We start from the raw sequence: 20,480 nt of genomic DNA, 5'->3' as shown, positions 1-20,480 counted from the left end.
AGAAAACAAAGTATTTTCTGTATTGGCCTATTTTGTCCACGGATCGAAATGTGCAATCTGGGCTACTTAGACATTTTAGGGCAGAGTTTGGACCCTTGAGCAAAGATTGATCTGTTTTTAGATGAGAATTCTAAGTTGAGTGATAGTTAACACATCCTCATGTTTTTCATCCAATAGATTTTGGCAACTGAAGCCTGCTGAACTTTATTAGGGTAAAGGCCCAGATATAAGCCAAACCATGCATGTTTTTTTTATGAATATGAATACCTGGAATATGAGACATCTTTTACACAAGTAAATAAACCAGTCAAGTGTAGCACTGCCATTTGTTGAGTTCAATATCAACACAAATTGTTATAGGTTCTTAGACCTCAATTTACAAAGGCTATGAATGAAAGTTCAGACCATTAATTATCTGATATAGTTTTATCTTTAGAGCGTATTTCTGACTTTTTAGTTGTTACAATTACTGACTCTATTAGCACTGTAAAGTCAACAAAGATATGGTGTTTCAAGTTCTTTTCCTGATTACCTTTTATTGATGTAAAGTTTCCAGTACTCAGTTGACTTTTGCCCTTGGTATGTGAGATTTGGGCAACATTGATAATATTTTCTCTGCCCAATTGGTGACCATGTTTAACATTTGTGTAATGCTCTTTCATTTTAATGAGCTTCTACCTCTGAATTATCCCACAATTTTATGGCGAGCAATTAATAGGAATTAATTCCCTAAATAGATATTTTTAAACTTTAATAAAGCAGATTGTTGAAGTCAAAAAGCCAAGACTGTACTTTTAAAATAAGTCTGTTGGGGAGCGATATTTACCATTAATATGTAAACTAAATCGCACTCTCTTTTTGCATTTCAGTGCCTAATGTAACCAACGATCTTAATGTCACAGACGTTTCAGTAGATTCAATTTCACTGAGCTGGCTACCACCAACTGGCAACAAAAGCTTCTATTTTGTGCAAGTGTCAGGAAATCCTGCCTTCAATTTGACATCTTTCAGTGAATTTGTGCTCATCACAAATTTAACACCAGGGAATCACTATACATTCTTAGTCTCAGCTGTTGCTGGAAATGGTGTATTAGGGAACAGCAGTATCATAGCAGAATACACAGGTGCGTATTGAAATTGTGAGACTTAATAATTTTTAAGGTGAACTTTTTTGACATAATTTTGCATTTTCGAAGCATAAAGTGCGTGATACATGATAGTCTCAAACCCTGCATTTGACGGGCACAGTACAGTTTCAAGAAGCAGATCCCACACTATCAAAACTTTTTCAGCATTCTCTACTTATTCCCTCTAGCAATGGAATTTTAAACATAAGACTATTCAAGCCTTGGTGGAATGTTTTTGTTGAGAATCTGTATAGTAAATGTAGGCAGAGAAAACAAAATAGAATGTGTGGTGGGTTCTTTTGTTCATGGATAGATGATGTGCACTGCGTGCTGGTTAAACATTGAGAGCTAAATTCTGATTCCTCAGCAGACATCTCTGCATGTATCAGAATACTGAGTTGAGTGATAGTTAACACAAGCTCATGTTGTTCACCCAATAGATTTTAGAAACTCAAACATCTTGAGCTTTCTTAGGGGGAAACCCTAGATTAAACCTAAGCCATGTATTCTCTTGTATTAAATCCCAATGTGTTCTCTTTCCCATTTGAAATGTGAATGCCCAGAATAGGAGGTATTCTCACACCCAGTCACTACAACTCTGCAGTGCAACACTACTATCTGGTGTTTTTCACTAGGGTCTTGGTCCTCAATTCACAAACTCCCAGCAATTTAAATTAAGATAGTTAGTTTCTGGAAATTGGCCCTTTATTGGTCCCTTTATCTGACTTTTCAAGTTTTGACAATTATTTCCTAAACTACTGCGGTGAACTCTGCAAAAGGTATGACATTTCAGGTTCCTTTCAGAATTATCTTTTATACTGTAAACTTTCCAGGAGTCAAGTTAATTTTGCCCCTGATGTGCGACATTAGGGTACACTGATACAAGTTTCTCCAGCAAATGTTTGATGATATTTTACATTTGTGTAATGTTCATTATCCAGTATTGGATCTCTCATAAATTCACATGCTTGAATCATTCCAGTCGTCGACAAGGGAGTCCCACGTGAAAAGCAATAAGCACCAAAACATGTTCATGGGCTATAATATTAACCCAAGTGACTCATATAGCCTATCTCTGTCCTTTTGTGAAAAGGACGCAAACCTGGCTGCTGGCCAATCAGGCACCAGCACCCTCTAGAATACTCTCCAGAGAGGCTCTTTCCCTCAGATTTTCTCCCGCACGGTGTGTGAAGGGAGTCTCACTGAGCTCTGCTCAGTTGTCTACTTCTTCAGAAGATTTTCTCTCAGAAAACCTCATAAGGATGGCAGATTCTTCCAGGAAAGACCTTTTCCACCCTTGTAAGATCTGTGAAAAGACAAGGCTGCATGTGGATGATCCACTCAAAAACTGCTTATACTGCTTGTATCCAGTCTACCAGGTGAAAGACTGTAAAATATGCCCCACTTTCTCTGCAAAAACCCTCAGGGACCATGTGGGTAGACTTTTAACATGGTTACAGGCAAAATCCTGTACTTCGGGTGAGGAGAGTGAGTCGGAAAGGCCACATAAAAGGTCCAGATCTGAGGGCCTGGGTCAGGCTGAAAGATCCAGAAAGCGTAAAAAAATGCATCATAAAAAAGGTGCCAAAGGCGTAAAGGGCTGAATTTCTTCTGAGCCATCCTGTCCTCGATGAATGAAGGAGTCATCACACCTTTCTCCTTCATCTGAGCCTTCTACCTCTACAAAGGTGTCTATCAAAATCAAGTCGACGACGATACCACCGTCGACGGCAGTGACGACTACAGTTTTCACATCTACCATCTCCACCACCTCGTTGACGAGACAGCTGTCGACTATGACTACGTTGACGTCTGTGGTAAAAGCTCCTATTCCTTACATTAAACCACCGTCGATGAAGGCTCCAGAAAAGACTTTGTCACTCAAGTTAACGTTGACACCATCGTCGACGAGAACATTGTCGTTGATGACATCGTCAATGAAAATCCCATTGACTACAGCACCATCGATGAAAGTTCCATCGGCTACATCACCTTCAATGAGGCCACCGTCGACGAGGCCACCGTCAACGAGACCACCGTTGACGACACCACTGTCGACGAGACAGTCATTGACAGAAAAATCATCTACAACATCAGTTCCGTCGACGGGACCATTGTCGTTGACACTATCGATGATGCCAATGGTAGCTGTGAGTCAACTGGATGTTATTCCTATTTCTTCTGGGTCTCCTGATCTTTGCGCTACAGTTAAGATTGCAGCAATGTCCAGGTCTGCAACATATCCTCAGGATACTTCACCAAGTAAGGTGACAACATTGCTGCCTAGTCATCTGCTGGACTGGGAAGAGTCAGATGAGGGCCCATTTGGGGATGCACACAGCCCATCCCAGTTGCACATCAGGTATCAGGAGGAAGATGATGATGATGAGTACGATCAATAGCAGCCTTATGACTCTCATCAAGGATGCTATTATGAACCTCCACCTCAACCAAGAGACACTGTTCAGATGCCTGCCTGCTTGATTCAGGACCTGCAGTCACTGTTGCAGAACAAAGGAGGAGCTTCCCAGCTACAGCGGAGGAGCAACCGCCTCTTCCATCTCCTCCTGTTACACCAAGGAGTGTACCTCCACCTCCAGCTACTCCTAGGATGACTCCACAGTCTGCGTTAGTCACCCCCCCTAGTGATGAGGTTGCAACGTCTGGGGAAGAAGAAGAAGGTGAAATTTCAACACCACAGCATCCTAGTGAGGAATGGGATGACTTTCTAGCCCCTACTCCTTCTCCACCACCTCCTCGTCCTTCAGATTCTCCAACGGAGGATAAAGGTGGTTTTCACAATTTGATGGATAGGGTGGCCACGCGTTTCTACTTGCCAACATTGGTGTCGCAGTCTGAATGCTTCCTCCATTACTTTAAGGAACAAGCAAGGAAGTCTGTGAGGGCCATCCCTATCATTGACTTCATTTGGACTGAGGGGATCAAGATCATGCAGAACCCGGCAACAGTTCCACCAGTGCCGCAGAAGCTCGACAAAAAATATAGGGCAACTCAGGACTCTCCTGCATGTTTGACCGGCCATCCAAAACCAGACTCTGTCATCTCTCAAGCTGCTCAAAGGCGTTCCAAGAACTCGTCAACGCCTATATCTACTCCTCCTGATAGAGAAGGAAGGAGACTGGATAATGTGGGCAACAGATTATCGTCCATGTAGGCCATCACTGTTTGGGTAGCAAATTTCCTGGTGATTTTGGGTCGCTATGATCATCAAATGAGGTCTGATATGAATGCTTTCATGGACCTCATTCCGGAGAGCAAACAAGCAGACGCATGAAAGATCCTTCAAGAAGGAGAGCGTACGTCTGAAGAAATAATTGACTGCACCCTGGATATAGCCTCCTCCGGCTTTCGCCAGTTGGTGGGAGCTGCAGTATTACGCCACCACGGTTGGTTGAAAGCCACCTCTTTCAGATCAGAGGTATAGTCCAGAATTCTTGACGTGCCGTACGATGGAGAGCCTCTCTCCGGCAAACACGTAGATGACGCATTGCAGGCCATCAAGGCCGACACAGACACTGCTCGGTCCCTGGGTACTTTGCAGTACTGGAAGCAGCCCTCTTGGGGTGCAAGAGGTAGGGGTTTTACAACATTTTGAGATTCCTACCACAGGTAGTATTAACAGCCTCAGTATAGACCAGCCTATCAGCAACAATATAGGCAACCATCCACCGCCTCATACTCTAGACAGAGAGGAAGGAGAAAGCAGAGTTCCCAAACCCGAGATCAGCCTCGAAAACAATTATTCTTATCAGGCAACGGCTACGCTTGCTCAGTATTCACAGATCGAGTGGGAGTGAACATCTCCAATAACCTCCAGAATTAGAAAAGCATAACATCGAACAAATGGGTGCTGGATATAGTGGCTCGAGGTCATACGCTGGAATTTATACAAAAACCATTGCCAGGAAAATCCAAACTGCTTCATCTTCACTTGCTTCAGGAGGAGGTGTTCCTGATGCTCGCCAAGGGAGCGATCGAGGAGGTTTCGGTTCAGCACAGAGGACTCGGGTTCTATTCCCGGTTCTTTCTAATAAGGAAGACGTCAGGGGAATGGAGGCCGAACCTAGATCTCAGGAAGCTGAACAAGTTTCTACGGAAACAATCCTTTCATATGATCACGTTGTTGGATATCCTGCACCTTTTGAACCCTGGAGACTACATGACAACAATGGATCCCCAGGATGCTTATTTCCACACACCGGTACATGTAAAACATCGCAAGTATCTCCGCTTCACTGTGGCAGGTGGCCATTATCAATTCAAAGTCCTCCCATTCGGCTTGAAGTCAGCACCACAAATTTTCACGAAATGTCTTGCCCCAGTAGCAGGCTATCTCCCCAACAGGGGTTTTCAGGTGTTCCCATACCTGGACGACTGGCTGATAAAAGCTTCTTCATCACAGCTAGCGTCCAAGGCTACCAACGTCTGCCTAGAACTATTTCACAGTTTGGGACTAATAGTGAATTTCCAGAAATCAGTCACTCTTCCTACACGCAGGATAGTCTTTTTGGGTGCCGAACTTGATACCATTGAAAACAAAGCATACGTCACTCAGGCACGGCAGCAGAAACTAGCCAACTTAGTGTCAGGATCTCAAGAAGAAGGTCCGTTTCAGTGCGACTGTTCAAGTCGCTCCTAGGCATGATCTCCTCATCCATTGTCTTGGTTCATCTGGCAAAGTTATGAATGATACCTTTGCAGGAGGAGTTACAGCTGCAATGGACCCAGTCACAAGGATCCTTCGAGGAATTGATAAGTGTTACACCAAAGATAGTGGGGGCATTGCAATGGTGGTCTCAAGTCAACCATGTTTCTCAAGGGCTAGCCTTTCTCACACCAATGACAGACTTCATCATCACAACAGATGCTTCATTGGAAGGTTGGGGAGGTCATTTACAGGACATGCGCATTCAAGGAAGATGGTCAGTCGCGCATAGAGGAATGCACATAAATCTGTTGGAATTAAAAGAAATTTTTATCACGCTCAAAGTGTTCCTTCCACGGATTGCAGGGTCATCTGTGTTGGTCCGTACAGACAACAGAACAAGCAGGTTCTATATCAACAAACAGGGAGAAAACAAGATCCCTCTCCCTCTCAAGGGAAGCTCAATCTCTTTGGGACTGGTTCATGCTGCACAACATTTGCCTCAGGGTGGAGCACCTGCCAGGTGTCAACAATGTCCTGGCGGACTCTCTCAGCAGGACAGATGGCAACTGCCACAAATGGGATCTCGACCAGAGGGTACTGGACAGTGTCTTCCAATGCTGGGGACGACCGACCCTGGATTTGTTTGCCATCAATCAGAACGCCAAATGCCAGTTCTACGCCAGTCGATACCCACTACCGGGGTTGTGGGGAAATGCTTTTTCGATGAGATGGTCCGGGATCTTTGTGTACGCTTTCCCCCATCCCATTGATTCCCAGACTCTTGAGGAAGATGAAGTCGGAGGGCTGCAAGATCATGCTCATAGCGCCAGGTTGCCCAGGCAGTATTAGTACACAGAGCTCCTACTCCTTTCGGTGACCAATCTCATGCGCCTTCCCTGCAACCACAACCTTCTCACGAAGACTCAAGGTCAAATTCTTCATCCGGATCCAGCATCTCTGTAATTGCACGCTTGGTTCCTGAGTTCTGTGAGTTCCAGAGTATGAACATTGAGGAAGAATGCAGACTGATTTTATCTAGGGCACGAGCGGACAGTACAAATAAGACGTACAAACTCAAATAGAAAAGATTTTGTGTCTGGTGTCTACAGAACAACTTCCATTTGCTAAAGATTGAGCCGGAGCAAATTCTCTCATGTCTTCTCACCCTGTCAAAGGCTGGGCTATGTCACACATCCATTTGGCAGCTGTAGCTTCCTATAGACGCTCAGCGGATATATGCCCTCACTTGGCTCATCCAGAATTAGTAAACAGTTCATGAAGGGCCTCTTTCGCACTTTTCCTCCAGTGCGTCCACCTCCGCCAGAGTGGCATCTGAATTTAGTCCTGTGCCCGCTAATGAAAGCTCCGTTCGAACCTATTCACAGAGCGGAACTCAAATACATCACATGGAAGGTGGCAACTGTGTTTGCTCTTACATCTACCAGAAGAGGCGGCAATATACAGGCCTTTACTATTAAGGAACCCTTTCTTGTCTTTTCAGATGACTTTGTCCTTCTTAGGACTAACCCAAGGTACATCCCTAAAGTGACCTAATCCTTTCACCTGAATGAGCCGGTAATATTAAGAACTTTTTTCCCGAATCCATCAACAGTCGCAGAAAAGATTCTGCATTTGTTGGACATGAAGAGATTCCTGAAATTTTACCTTCAGAGTTCCAAGCTTGTTAGGAAGACAGATCAGCTGCTGGTATCTTATGCTCATGAACGGCAAGGGACAGGGGTCGCTAAGGCCACCATAGCCCGGTGGATTGCATCTACAATTCAGTTTTGCACACGAAAGCAGGAAAACAATTGACTAAGCGCCTGAGAGTGCACTCCACAAGGGCAGTCTCCACATCGGCTGCTTTGTTTCAGGGCATTACTCTGGATAAAATATGTCAGGCTGCGACGTGGAAGACTACACACTCCTTTACACAGCAGGAACTGTCACAAAGAACTGATCCGCACGTTGGACAGGCGGTCTTACATCATCTTTTTAATTAAGGTGAGATCTTTTCTTTAATGTAGAGACATTATTCTATAGTACAAGATTTATAAGCATGTTATTTGGTAATTTGGTATTATGTTGTAGGAAGTTGGCTCTGTAAATACTATTTCAAAGTAAGAAATAGTGTGCACAGAGTCCAAGGGTTCCCCATAGAGGTAAGATAGTGGCAAAAGTAGATAATTCTAATGCTCTATTTTGTGGTAGTGTGGTCGAGCAGTAGGCTTATCAAAGGGTAGTGTTAAGCATTTGTTGTACACACAGGCAATAAATGAGGAACACACACTCAAAGACTTACTCCAGGTCAAAAGGTTTTTATATTGAAAAATATATTTTCTTAGTTTATTTTAAGAACCACAGGTTCAAGACTTACATTAAACACTTCAAATGAAAGGTACTTCACTTAGATACTTTAGGAACTATGAATAAAAGCAATATATACAGTCTTTGTAAAAATGGCAATAAGCTATTTGGACACAGTACAAAAATCAACAGTTCCTGGGGGAGGTAAGTAAAGGTTAGATTAGGAGGTAAGTAAAACACTTACAAGTCTCAGTTCTGGGTCATAGGCAGCCCACCGTTGGGGGTTCAAGGCAAAGCCAAAGTTACCACACCAGCAGCTCAGGGCCGGTCAGGTGCAGAGGTCAAAGAGGTGCCCAAAACACATTGGCACCTATGGAGAATAGGGGTTCTCCGGTTCCAGTCTGCCAGCAGGTAAGTACCTACGTCCTCAGGGGGAAGACCAGGGGGTTTTGTAGAGCACTGGTGGGGGACACAAGTAGGCACACAAAACACACCCTCAGTGGCACAGGGGCGGCCGGGTGCAGTGTGCAAAGCAGGCATCGTGTTTCAGGTAGGAAACAATGGAGGGACCCGGGGGTCACTCTAGCGGTGCAGGCAGGCACAGGGGGGGCTTCTCGGGACAGCCACCACCTGGGCAAGGCAGAGGGTTGCCTGGGGGTCACTCCTGCACTGAGGTTTAGTTCCTTCAGGTCCTGAAGGCTGCGGTGCAGTGTTGGTTCCAGGTGTTGGGTACCTTGTTACAGGCAGTTGCGGTCAGGGGGAGCCTCTGGATTCTCTCCTCAGGCGTTGCTGTGGGGGCTCAGGGGGGTTGTCTCCAGTTACTCACAGGCTTGCAGTCGCCGGGGACTCCTTCCTGAGGTGTTTGTTCTCTGGATCTCGAGCCGGGGCGTCAGGTGCAGATTGTGAAGTCTCACGCTTCCAGCAGGAAACGTGCAGTCTTTCAAAGTTGCTTCTTTGTTGCAAAGAAGTATCTGGTTTTGAACAGGGCCGCTGTTCACGGGAATTTCTTGGTCCTTTAGTCCAGGGCAGTCCTCTGAGGCTTCAGAGATCGCTGGTCCCTGTCAGATGCGTCGCTGGTTGCAGGTTTAGGAAGTTGGAGACAGGCCGGTAGGGCTGGGGCCAAAGCAGTTGTCGTCTTCCTCCTTCTCTACAGGCTTGTAGGTCAGTAGTCCTTCTTGTTTTTTCAGGTTCCAGGAATCTAGTTTCCTAGGTTCTGGGGTGCCCCTAAATACTGAATTTAGGGGTGTGTTTAGGTCTGGGAGGGCAGTAGCCAAAGGCTACTGTCGTTGAGGGTGGCTACACCCTCTTTGTGCCTCCTCCCGGTGGGGAGGGGTGCACATCCCTAATCCTATTGGGGGAATCCTCCAAACTCAAGATGGAGGATTTATCAAGGCAGGGGTCGCCTCAGCTCAGGACACCTTAGGGGCTGTCCTGACTGGTGGGTGACTGCTCCTTGTTTTTGTCATTATCTCCTACAACCTTGCCGCCAAAAGTGGGGGCAGTGGCCGGAGGAGCGGGCATCTCCACTACCTCAGCTCAGGACACCTTAGGGGCTGTCCTGACTGGTGGGTGACTCCTCCTTGTTCTAGAAACTCTAAGGGAAAGAGCCTCTCTGGACGGTATTCTAGAGGGTGCTGGTGCCTGATTGGCCAGCAGCCAGGTTGGGTCCTTTTCACAAAAGGACAGAGATAGGCTATTTGAGTTACTTGGGTTAACATTGTAGCCTATGAAAACTTTTTGGTGCTTATTGCTTTTCATGGTCTGTGGGACTCCCACTTCGACGACGGGGATGATTCAAGCATGTGAATTTATGAAAGATACCAATACGGGATAACTGTAGTTACAGGTAAGTAACATGTTTTCTCCATTTTAATCAGCATCTGATTTTAGATTAGTCCACAATTCTGTGGCAGGAAGTGAGTAGACATTACTTTGTTGAGGGAATGCTCTTAAACTCTTACAAAACACATTGCTGTGGTGAAAAAGGCATTACTTTATTTTTTCAATAATATATCCATTAAGAAGCAATATTCACTATAAATGTTTTAAGTGCTTTGCTGCTGAGTAACTCTTGTTGTCTTTTTCTGTTTCAGTGCCTAATGTAACCAACAATCTTAAAGTCACAGATGTTTCAGTAGATTCAATATCACTGAGCTGGCTACCACCAACTGGCAACAAAAGCTTGTATTTTGTGCAAGTGATAGGAAATCCTGCCTTCAATTTGACATCTTACACTGAATTTGTGCTCATCATAAATTTAACACCCGGGAATCACTATACATTCTTAGTCTCAGCTGTTGCTGGAAATGGTGTACTGGGGAAAAGCAGTATCATATCAGAATACACAGGTGAGCATGGACAGTTTGAGAGTGAATCATTTTAAAGGTGAACTTTTTTGCCATAATTTTGCGTTTTTGAAGCTTAAAAAGCTGTGATCCATGATAGTCTTGAACCCTGTATTTGACAGGCACATTACAGTTTCAAAAAGCAGATCCCACACCATCAAAACTTTTTTGCAGCATTCTGTACTTATTCCCTCTAGCAATGCAATTTTAAATATCAGATTATTCAAGCCTTGGTAAAAAATGTTCGTTGAGTATCTGTTTAGTAAATGTATGCAGAGAAAACAAAATGGAATGTGTGGTGGGTTCTTTTGTTCATGGATAGACGATGTGCACTGTGTGCTGCTTAAACATTTAGAGCTAAATTCTGATTCCTGAGGAGACATATGCGCATATGTCAGAATACTGAGTTGAGTGATAGTTAAAAGAACCTCACGTTGTTCATTGTTCACCCAATAGATTTTAGAAACTCAAACATGCTGAGCTTTCTTAGGGGGGAAACCCCAGATTAAACGGAAGCCATACATTCTCTTGTATTAAATCCAATGTGTGTTCTACCCCATTTGAAATGTGAATGCCCAGAATAGGAGGTATTCTCACACCCAGTCACTACAACTCTGCAGTGCAACACTACTATCTGGTGTTTTAAGTATTCTTTGTACTTTGCAGAAATATCACTAGGGTCTTGGTCCTCAATTCACAAACTCCCATCAATTTCAATTAAGATAGTTAGTTTTTGGAAACTGGTCCTTTATTTGAAACTTTATCTGACTTTTTAAGTTTTCACAATTTTTTCCTAAACTACTGCAGTGAACTCTGCAAAAGGTATGGCATTTCAAGTTCCTTTTAGAATTATCTTTTATACTGTAAACTTTCCAGGAGTCAAGTTACTTTTGACCCTGATGTGCGACGTTAGGGGTACATTGATACACGTTTCTCTAGCAAATTGGTGATGATATTTCACATTTGTGTAATGCTCATTCCATTTTAATGAGCCCCTGAGTTTAGATTAGTTGACAATTATGTGGCAGGCAGTGTGTAGACATTACTTTGTTGGTGGAGTGCTTTTAAACTCATAAAACACATTGCTGTGGTGAAAAAGGCACGACTTTGCTTTTTCAAAAATATATCCATTAAGAAGCGATATTCACTATAAATAATTTAAGTGATCTGCTGCCGAGTAACTCTTGTTCTCTTTTTCTGTTTCAGTGCCCAATGTAACTAAGAATCTTAAAGTCACAGATGTTTCAGTAGATTCAATTTTACTGAGCTGGCTGCCACCAACTGGCAACAAAAGCTTCTATTTTGTGCAAGTGTTAGGAAATCCTGCCTTCAATTTGACATCTTACACTGAATTTGTGCTCATCACAAATTTAACGCCTGGGAATCACTATACACTCTTAGTCTCAGCTGTGGCTGGAAATGGTGTATTGGGGAACAGCAATATCATGACAGAATACAAAGGTGAGCATTGACAACTTGAGACTGAATCAATTTAAAGGATGAACTACTTTGCTATAGATGTGTGTTCTTCAAGCTTAAAATACTGTAATCTATGATGGTCTCAAAACCCTGAGTTTGATTGACAGATTACAATTTAAAAAACAGACCCCGCACTATCTTAATATGCCAAGACTCGTTATCAGCATTCACTACTTATTTCCTCTTACAAAATAATTTAAAATATCAGACGTTTCAAACCTAGCTAGAAATTCTATTGAGTATCTAAATAGTAAATCTATGCAGAGAAAACAAAGTCATTTCTGTATTGGGTTATTTTGTCCACAGATAGAAATGTGCAATTTTGGATACTTAGTCATTTAGGGCAGAGTTTGGACGCTTGAGCAAAGAGTGATCTGTTTTTAGATAAGAATTCTAAGTTGAGTGATAGTTAACACAACCTCATATTTTTATCCGATAGATTTTAGCAACTGAAGCATGCTGAGCTTTATTAGGGTAAAAGGTCCCGATATAAGATAAACCATGCATGTTTTTTATTAAGTATACATTTGTGCTATTTTTTTATTAAAATTTTGAATACCTGAAATATGAGACATTTTCTACATACAGTAAATACATCAGTCAAGTTCAGCACTGCTATTTGGTGTGTTCAATATCAACACTATTGTACAGAAATTGTTATAGGTTCCTAGGCCTCAATTTACAAAGGTTATGAATTAAAATTTGGATCATTAATTTTCTGATAAAGTATTTTCTTTAGAGCCTGTTTCTGACTTTTCAGTTGTTAAGGTTTACTTCCTCCATTACTGCTGGGAAGTCAACAAAGATATGGTGTTTCAAGTTCTTTTCTTGATTACCTTTATTGGTGTGAAGTTTCCAGCACTCAGTTGCCTTCGCCCTTGATATATGAGATTAGGGCAACATTGATGCAATTTTCTACGCCCAATTGGTGACAATGTTTAACATTGGTGTAATCCCCTTCCATTTTAATGAGCCTCTAGCTCTGAATTATCCTACAATTTTATGGCGAGGAATTAATGGGAATTAATTCCCTGAATAGGTATTTTTAAACTCTATTAAAACAGATTGTTCAAGTCAAAAAAGCCAAGACTATACTTTTTAAATAATAAATCTGTTAGGGAGCGATATTTACTATTAATATGTAAACTAAATCCCACTCTCTTTTTGCATTTCAGTGCCCCATGTAACCAAGGATCTTAATGTCACAGACGTTTCAATAGATTCAATTTCACTGAGCTGGCTACCACCAACTGGGAACAAAAGCTTCTATTATGTGCAAGTGTCAGGAAATCCTGCCTTCAATTTGACATCTTACAGTGAATTTGTGCTCATCACTAATTTAACACCAGGGAATCACTATACATTCTTAGTCTCCGCTGTTGCTGGAAATGGTGTATTAGGTAACAGCAGTATCATAGCAGAATACACAGGTGAGTATTGATATTTTGAGATTGAATCATTTCATAGGTTAACTTTTTTGCCATAAGTTTGCATTTTTGAAGCTTAAAATGCAGTGATCCATGATAGTCTGGAACCCTGTATTTGACAGGCACATTACAGTTTCAAAAAGCAGATCCCACACCATCAAAACTATTTTTCAGCATTCTCTACTTATTCCCTCTAGCAATACAATTTTAAATATCAGATTATTGAAGCCTTGGTAGAATTTTTAGTTGAGTATCTGTATAGTAAATGTATGCAGAGAAAACAAATGGGATATGAGGTGGGCTCTTTTGTTCATGGACAGACGATGTGCACTGCGTGCTGGTTAAACATTTAGAGCTAAATTCTGATTCCTGAGCAGACATCTCTGCATGTACCAGAATACTGAGTTGAGTGATAGTTAACACAAGCTCATGTTGTTCACCCAATAGATTTTAGAAACTCAAACATCTTGAGCTTTCTTAGGGGGAAACCCTAGATTAAACCTAAGCCATGTATTCTCTTGTATTAAATCCCAATGTGTGTTCTTCCCCATTTGAAATGTGAATGCCCAGAATAAGAAGTATTCTCACACCCAGTCACTGCAATTCTGCAGGACAACGCTACTATCTGGTGTTTTAAGTATTCTTTGTACTTTGCAGAAATATCACTAGGGTCTTAGGGCCAGATGTAGCAAAATCAGTTTTTGCGACTTGCAAATTGCGAGTCTGAGCGACTCGCAATTTGCAAGTCGCAAAAACGGATGCTGAATGGTGTCTCAGACACCTTCTGCGACTCGCTATGGGGTCTTAAAGACCCACCTCATCAATATTCATGAGGTGGGTCGCATTGTGCGACCCCATAGCAAGTCCCTGCACTCACAGGGAGGATGGCCTGCTGTAGTCAGCAGACCTCCATGTCTGTGACTGCTTTGTAAATAAAACAGTTTTTTTTTTCATTTTGCAGCCCGTTTTCCTTAAAAGAAAATGAGTTGGAAAATGAAAAAAATACCGAAACCATTTGGTTTAATTTTTTTCAGAGTAGGCAGTGGTCCATAGGACCACTGCCTGCTCTGAAAAAATATTTTTGTCAACATTCACAAAGGGGAAGGGGTCCCATTGGGACCCCTTCCCTTTTGCGAATGAGTTACCACCAGTGTGACACTGGTGGTAACTGCGAGTTGCTTTGCGACCGCATTCGCGGTCACAAACCAACTCTGATTTGGATGCGAGTCGCTAATAGGAAGGGAACACCCCTTCCTATTTGCGAGTTGCATTCACAAATTGCGAGTCTGTACTGACTCGCAATTTGTGAATGAGCATCGCAAAAAAGGCTTTTTGCATGGCGCAAACTGCGATTTTCGCAGTTTGCACCATGCAAAAAGCTTTCTACATCTTGCCCTAAGTCCTCAATTCACAAACTCCCAGGAATTTAAATTAAGATAGTTAGTTTTTGGAAATTGGTCCTTTATTTGACCCTTTATCTGACGTTTTCAAGTTTTGACAATGATTTCCTAAACTACTGCGTTGAGCTCTGCAAAAGATATGGCATTTCAAGTTCCTTTCAGAATTATCTTTTATACTGTAAACGTTCCCGGAGTCCAGTTACTTTTGACCCTGTTGTGCGACATTAGGGGTACATTGACACAAGTTCCTCTGGCCAATTGGTGACGATATTTCACATTTGTATAATGCTCATTCCATTTTAATGAGCCTCTGAGTTTAGATTAGTCGACAATTTTGTGGCAGGCAGTGAGTAGACATTATTTTGTTGAGGGAATGCTTTTAACCTCTTATAAGACACATTGCTGTGGTGAAAAAGGCATGACTTTACTTTTTCAAAAATATATCCGTTCAGAAGCGATATTCACTATAAATATTTTAAGTGCTTTGCTGCTGAGTAACTCTTGCTCTCTTTTTCTGTTTCAGTGCCCAATGTAACCAACAATCTTAAAGTCACAGATGTTTCAGTAGATTCAATTTCACTGAGCTGGCTACCACCAACTGGCAACAAAAGCTGGTATTTTGTGCAAGTGTTAGGAAATCCTGCCTTCATTTTGACATCTTACACTGAATTTGTGCTCATCACAAATTTAACACCTGGGAATCACTATACATTCTTAGTCTCAGCTGTGGCTGGAAATGGTGTACTGGGGAACAGCAGTATCATAACAGAATACACAGGTGAGCATGGACAGCTTGGGACTGAATCTTTTTGAAGTATGAACTACTTTGCCATAGATGTATGTTCTTCAAGCTTAAAATACTGTAATCTATGATGGTCTCAAACCCTAAGTTTGATAGACAGATTACAATTTAAAAAACAGACCCCATACTATCCCAATATCCCAAGACTCATCATCAGCATTCACTACTTATTTCATCTTAAAAGAACATTTAAAATATCAGATGTTTCAAGCCTAGCTAGACATTTCTATTGAGTGTCTAAATAGTAAATCTATGCAGAGAAAACAAAGTATTTTCTGTATTGGGTTATTTTGTCCACAGATAGAAATGTGCAATCTGGGATACTTAGACATTTAGGGCGGAGTTTAGACGCTTGAGCGCAGAGTGATCTGTTTTTGGATTAGAATTCTAAGTTGAGTGATAGATAACACAACCTCATGTTTTCATTGGATAGATTTTGACAACTGAAGCCTGCTTGGCGTTATTAGGGTAAAATGCCCAGATATGAGCTAAACCATGCATGATTTGTATTAAATATCAATTTGCGCTATTTTTTAATTTACATTTTGAATACGTGGAATATGAGACATTTTCTACATACAATTAATACATCAGTCAAGTGCAGCACTGCTATTTGGTATGTTCAGTATCAATACTATTGTACAGAAATTGTTACAGGTTCTTAGGCCTCAATTTACAATGGCTATGAATTAAAATTCAGACCATTAATTATCTGATATAGTTTTTTTTTAGAGCCTATATCTGACATTTCAGTTGTTAACAATTACTTCCGCCATTACTGCTGTGAAGTCAACAGAGATATGGTGTTTCAAGTTATTTTCCGGATTACCTTTTATTGATGTAAAGTTTCCAGCACTCAGTTGACTTTTGCCCTTGATATGTGAGATTAGGGCAACATTGATGCAATTTTCACTGCTTAATTGGTGACGATGTTTAACATTTGTGTAATACTTTTCCATTTTAATGAACCCTTACCTCTGAAATATCCCACAGTTTTATAGCGCGCAATTAATAGGAATTAATTCTCTGAATAGATATTTTTAAACTCCAATAAAACAGAATGTTGAAGTCAAAAAGCCAAGACTGTACTTTTCAAATAACAAGTCTGTTAGGGAGCGATATTTACCATTAATATGTAAACTAAACCACACTTTCCTTTTGCATTTCAGTGCCTAATGTAACCAACAATCTTAAAGTCACAGATGTTTCAGTAGATTCAATTTCACTGAGCTGGCTACCACCAACTGGCAACAAAAGCTTCTATTTTGTGCAAGTGTCAGGAAATCCTACCTTCAATTTGACATCTTACAGTGAATTTGTGCTCATCACAAATTTAACACCAGGGAATCACTATACATTCTTAGTCTCAGCTGTGGCTGGAAATGGTGTATTAGGGAACAGCAGTATCATAGCAGAATACACAGGTGAGTATTGATATTGTGAGACTTGATCATTTTTAAGGTGAACGTTTTTGACATAATTATGCATTTTTTAAGCTTAAAATGCAGTGATCCATGATAGTCTCAAACCCTGCCTTTGACGAGCACAGTACAGTTTGAAGAAGCAGAACCCACACTATCAAAACTTTTTTTCAGCATTCTCTACTGATTCCCTCTAGCAATACAATTTTAAATATCGGACTATTCAAGCCTTTGTGGAATTTTTTCGTTGAGTAGTTGTAGAGTAAATGTATGCAGAGAAAACAAAATGGAATGTGTGGTGGGTTCTTTTGTTTATGGATAGACAATGTGCACTGTGTGCTGTTTAAACAGTTAGAGCTAAATTCTGATTCCTGACCAGACAGATGGGCATATATCAGAATATTGAGTTGAGTGATAGTTAACACAACCTCACGTTGTTTACCCAATAGATTATAGAAACTCAAGCATGCTGAGCTTTCTTAGGGGGAAACCCAAGATTAAATGGAAGCCATCCATTCTCTTGTATTAACTCCAATGTGTGCTCTTCCCCATTTGAAATGTGAATGCCCAGAATAGGAGGTATTCTCAGTGCCAGTCACTACAACTCTGCAGCGCAACACTACTATCTGGTGTTTTAAGTATTCTTTGTACTATGCAGAATTTATCACTAGGGTCTTGGTCCTCAATTCACAAATGCCCGGCAATTTAAATTAAGATAGTTAATTTTTGGAAATTGGTCCTTTATTTAACCCTTTATCTGACTTTTCAAGTTTTGACAATTATTTCCTAAACTACTGCGGTGAACTCTGCAAAAGGGATGGCATTTCAAGTTCCTTTCAGAATTATCTTTTATACTGTAAACTTTCCAGGAGTCAAGTTACTTTTGCCCATGATGTGTGACATTAGGGGTACATTGATTCAAGTTTATCTAGCAAATTGGTGATGATGTTTCACATTTGTGTAATGCTCATTCCATTTTAGTGAGTCCCTGAATTTAGATTAGTCCACAATTTTGTGGCAGGCAGTAAGTAGACATTAATTTGTTGCGGGAATGCTATAAAACTCTTATTAAACACATTGTTGTGGTGAAAAAGGCACAACTTTACTTTTTCAAAATATAGTCATTAAGAAGCGATATTCTCTAAAAAAGTAGTTTGCTGCCGAGTAACTCTTGTTCTCTTTTTCTGTTTCAGTGCCCAATGTAACCAACCATCTTAAAGTCACAGATGTTTCAGTAGATTCAATTTCACTGAGCTGGCTACCACCAACAGGCAACAAAAGTTTCTATTTTGTGCAAGTGTTAGGAAATCCTGCCTTCAATTTGACATCTTACACTGAATTTGTGCTCATCACAAATTTAACACCTGGGAATCACTATGCACTCTTAGTCTCAGCTGTGGCTGGAAATGGTGTACTGGGGAACATCAGTATCATAGCAGAATACACAGGTGAGCATGGGCAGCTTGAGACTGAATCATTTGAAAGGATGATCTACTTTGCCATAGATGTGTGTTCTTCAAGCTTAAAATACTGTAATCTATGATGGTCTCCAAACCCTGAGCTTGATAAACAGATTACAATTTAAAAAACAGACCCACACTATCCCAATATCCCAACACTTGGTATCAGCATTCACTACTTATTTCCTTTTTAAAAAGAACATATGAAATATCAGATGTTTCATGCCTAGCTAGAAATTCTGTTGAGTGTCTAAATATTAAATATATGCAGAGAAAACAAAGTATTTTCTGTATTGGCTTATTTTGTCCACAGATAGAAATGTGCAATCTGGGCTACTTAGACATTTAGGGCAGAGTTTGGACCCTTGAACAAAGACTGATGTGTTTTTAGATCAGAATTATAAGTTGAGTGATAGTTAACACAACCTCATGTTCTTCATCCAATACATTTTGGCAACCGAAGGTTGCTGAACTTTGTTAGGGTGAAGGCCCAGATATAAGCCAAAACTTGCATGTTTTTTTAAATGAAATATCAATTTGAGCTATTTCTTATTTGAATTTTGAATACCTGGAGTATGAGACATTTTTTACATACAGTAAATACATCAGTCAAGTGCAGCACTGCTATTTGGTGTGTTCAATAACAACAGAAATTGTTAAAGGTTCTTAGGCCTCAATTTACAAAGGCTATGAATGAAAATTCAGACCATTAATTATCTTATATAGTTTTATCTTTAGAGCCTATTTCTGACTTTTTAGTTGTTACAATTACTTCCTCTATTAGTACTGTGAAGTCAACAAAGATATGGTGTTTCAAGTTCTTTTCCTGATTACCTTTTATTGTAGTAAAGTTTCCAGCAATCAGTTGCTTTCGCCCTTGATATGTGAGATTAGGGCAACATTGATGCAATTTTTTTCTGCCCAATTGGTGAGCATGTTTCACATTTGTGTATTGCTCTTCCATTTTAATGAGCGCCTACCTCTGAATTATCCCACAATTTCATGGTGAGCAATTAATAGGAATTAATTCCCTGAATAGATATTTGTAAACTTTAATAAAACAGATTGTTGAAGTCAAAAAGCCAGGGCTGTACTTTTTAACTAATAAGTCTGTTAAGGAGCGATATTTACCATTAATATATAAACCAAATTGCTCTCTCTTTTTGCATTTCAGTGCCTAATGTAACCAACAATCTTAATATCACAGACGTTTCAGTAGATTCAATTTCACTGAGCTGGCTACCACCGACTAGCAACAAAAGCTTATATTTTGTGCAAGTGTCAGGAAATCCTGCCTTCAATTTGACATCTTTCAGTGAATTTGTGCTCATCACAAATTTAACACCAGGGAATCACTATACATTCTTAGTCTCAGCTGTTGCTGGAAATGGTGTATTAGGGAACAGCAGTATCATAGCAGAATACACAGGTGAGTATTGATATTTTGAGACTGAATCATTTTAGAGGTGAACGTTTTTGGCATACTTTTGCATTTTTGAAGCTTAAAATGCTGTGATCCATGATAGTCTCAAACCCTGCATTTGACCTGGACATTACAGTTTCAAGAAGCATATCCCACACTATCATAACTCTTTTTCTGCATTCTCTACTTATTCCCTCTAGCAATACAATTTTAAATATCAGACTTTTGAAGCGTTGGTGGAATTTTTTCATTGAGTATCTGTATACTAAATGTATGCAGAGGAAACAAAACGGAATGTGTGGTAGGTTCTTTTGTTGATGGATAGACAATGTGCACTGTGTGCTGGTTAAACATTTAGAGCTAAATTCTGATTCCTCAGCTGACATCTGTGCGTCTATCAGAACACTGATTTCAGTGATACTTAACACAACTTCACGTTGTTTACCCAATAGATTATATAAACTCAAGCATGCTGAGCTTTCTTAGGGGGAAACCCCAGATTAAATGGAAGCCATCCATTCTCTTGTATTAAATCCAATGTGTGCTGTTCCCCATTTGAAATGTGAATGCCCAGAATAGGAGGTAGTCTCAGTCCCAGTCACTACAAGTCTGCAGGGCAA

At 40.8% G+C, this 20,480-nt stretch overlaps 1 protein-coding gene across 1 annotated transcript; it reads left to right on the top strand.

The window, feature by feature from the left end:
* Positions 1-5,103: 5,103 nt before the first annotated feature.
* Positions 5,104-17,969, top strand: LOC138265644 (receptor-type tyrosine-protein phosphatase eta-like). Its single transcript, XM_069213546.1, has 7 exons — positions 5,104-5,752; positions 10,197-10,451; positions 11,655-11,909; positions 13,103-13,357; positions 15,278-15,532; positions 16,726-16,980; positions 17,959-17,969. Exons 1-7 carry the CDS (start codon positions 5,104-5,106, stop codon positions 17,967-17,969), a joined length of 1,935 nt encoding a protein of 644 aa, XP_069069647.1.
* The last annotated feature ends 2,511 nt before the right edge of the window (positions 17,970-20,480 follow it).

Source organism: Pleurodeles waltl, chromosome 11, assembly GCF_031143425.1.
Source record: "Pleurodeles waltl isolate 20211129_DDA chromosome 11, aPleWal1.hap1.20221129, whole genome shotgun sequence".
NCBI lineage: Eukaryota > Metazoa > Chordata > Amphibia > Caudata > Salamandridae > Pleurodeles > Pleurodeles waltl.
The sequence above is the reverse complement of the archived record's forward strand: the minus strand, read 5'-3'. Positions and strand labels throughout refer to the sequence as shown.

Excerpts from the sequence above, each read along its gene's own strand:
- LOC138265644 (XM_069213546.1), top strand. The coding sequence starts at position 5,104 with ATGCTCGCCAAGGGAGCGATCGAGGAGGTTTCGGTTCAGCACAGAGGA. Across the intron at positions 5,753-10,196 it reads GTCAGGATCTCAAGAAGAAG|TGCCTAATGTAACCAACAAT; the intron begins GTCCGTTTCAGT and ends TTTCTGTTTCAG. Across the intron at positions 11,910-13,102 it reads TATCATGACAGAATACAAAG|TGCCCCATGTAACCAAGGAT; the intron begins GTGAGCATTGAC and ends TTTGCATTTCAG.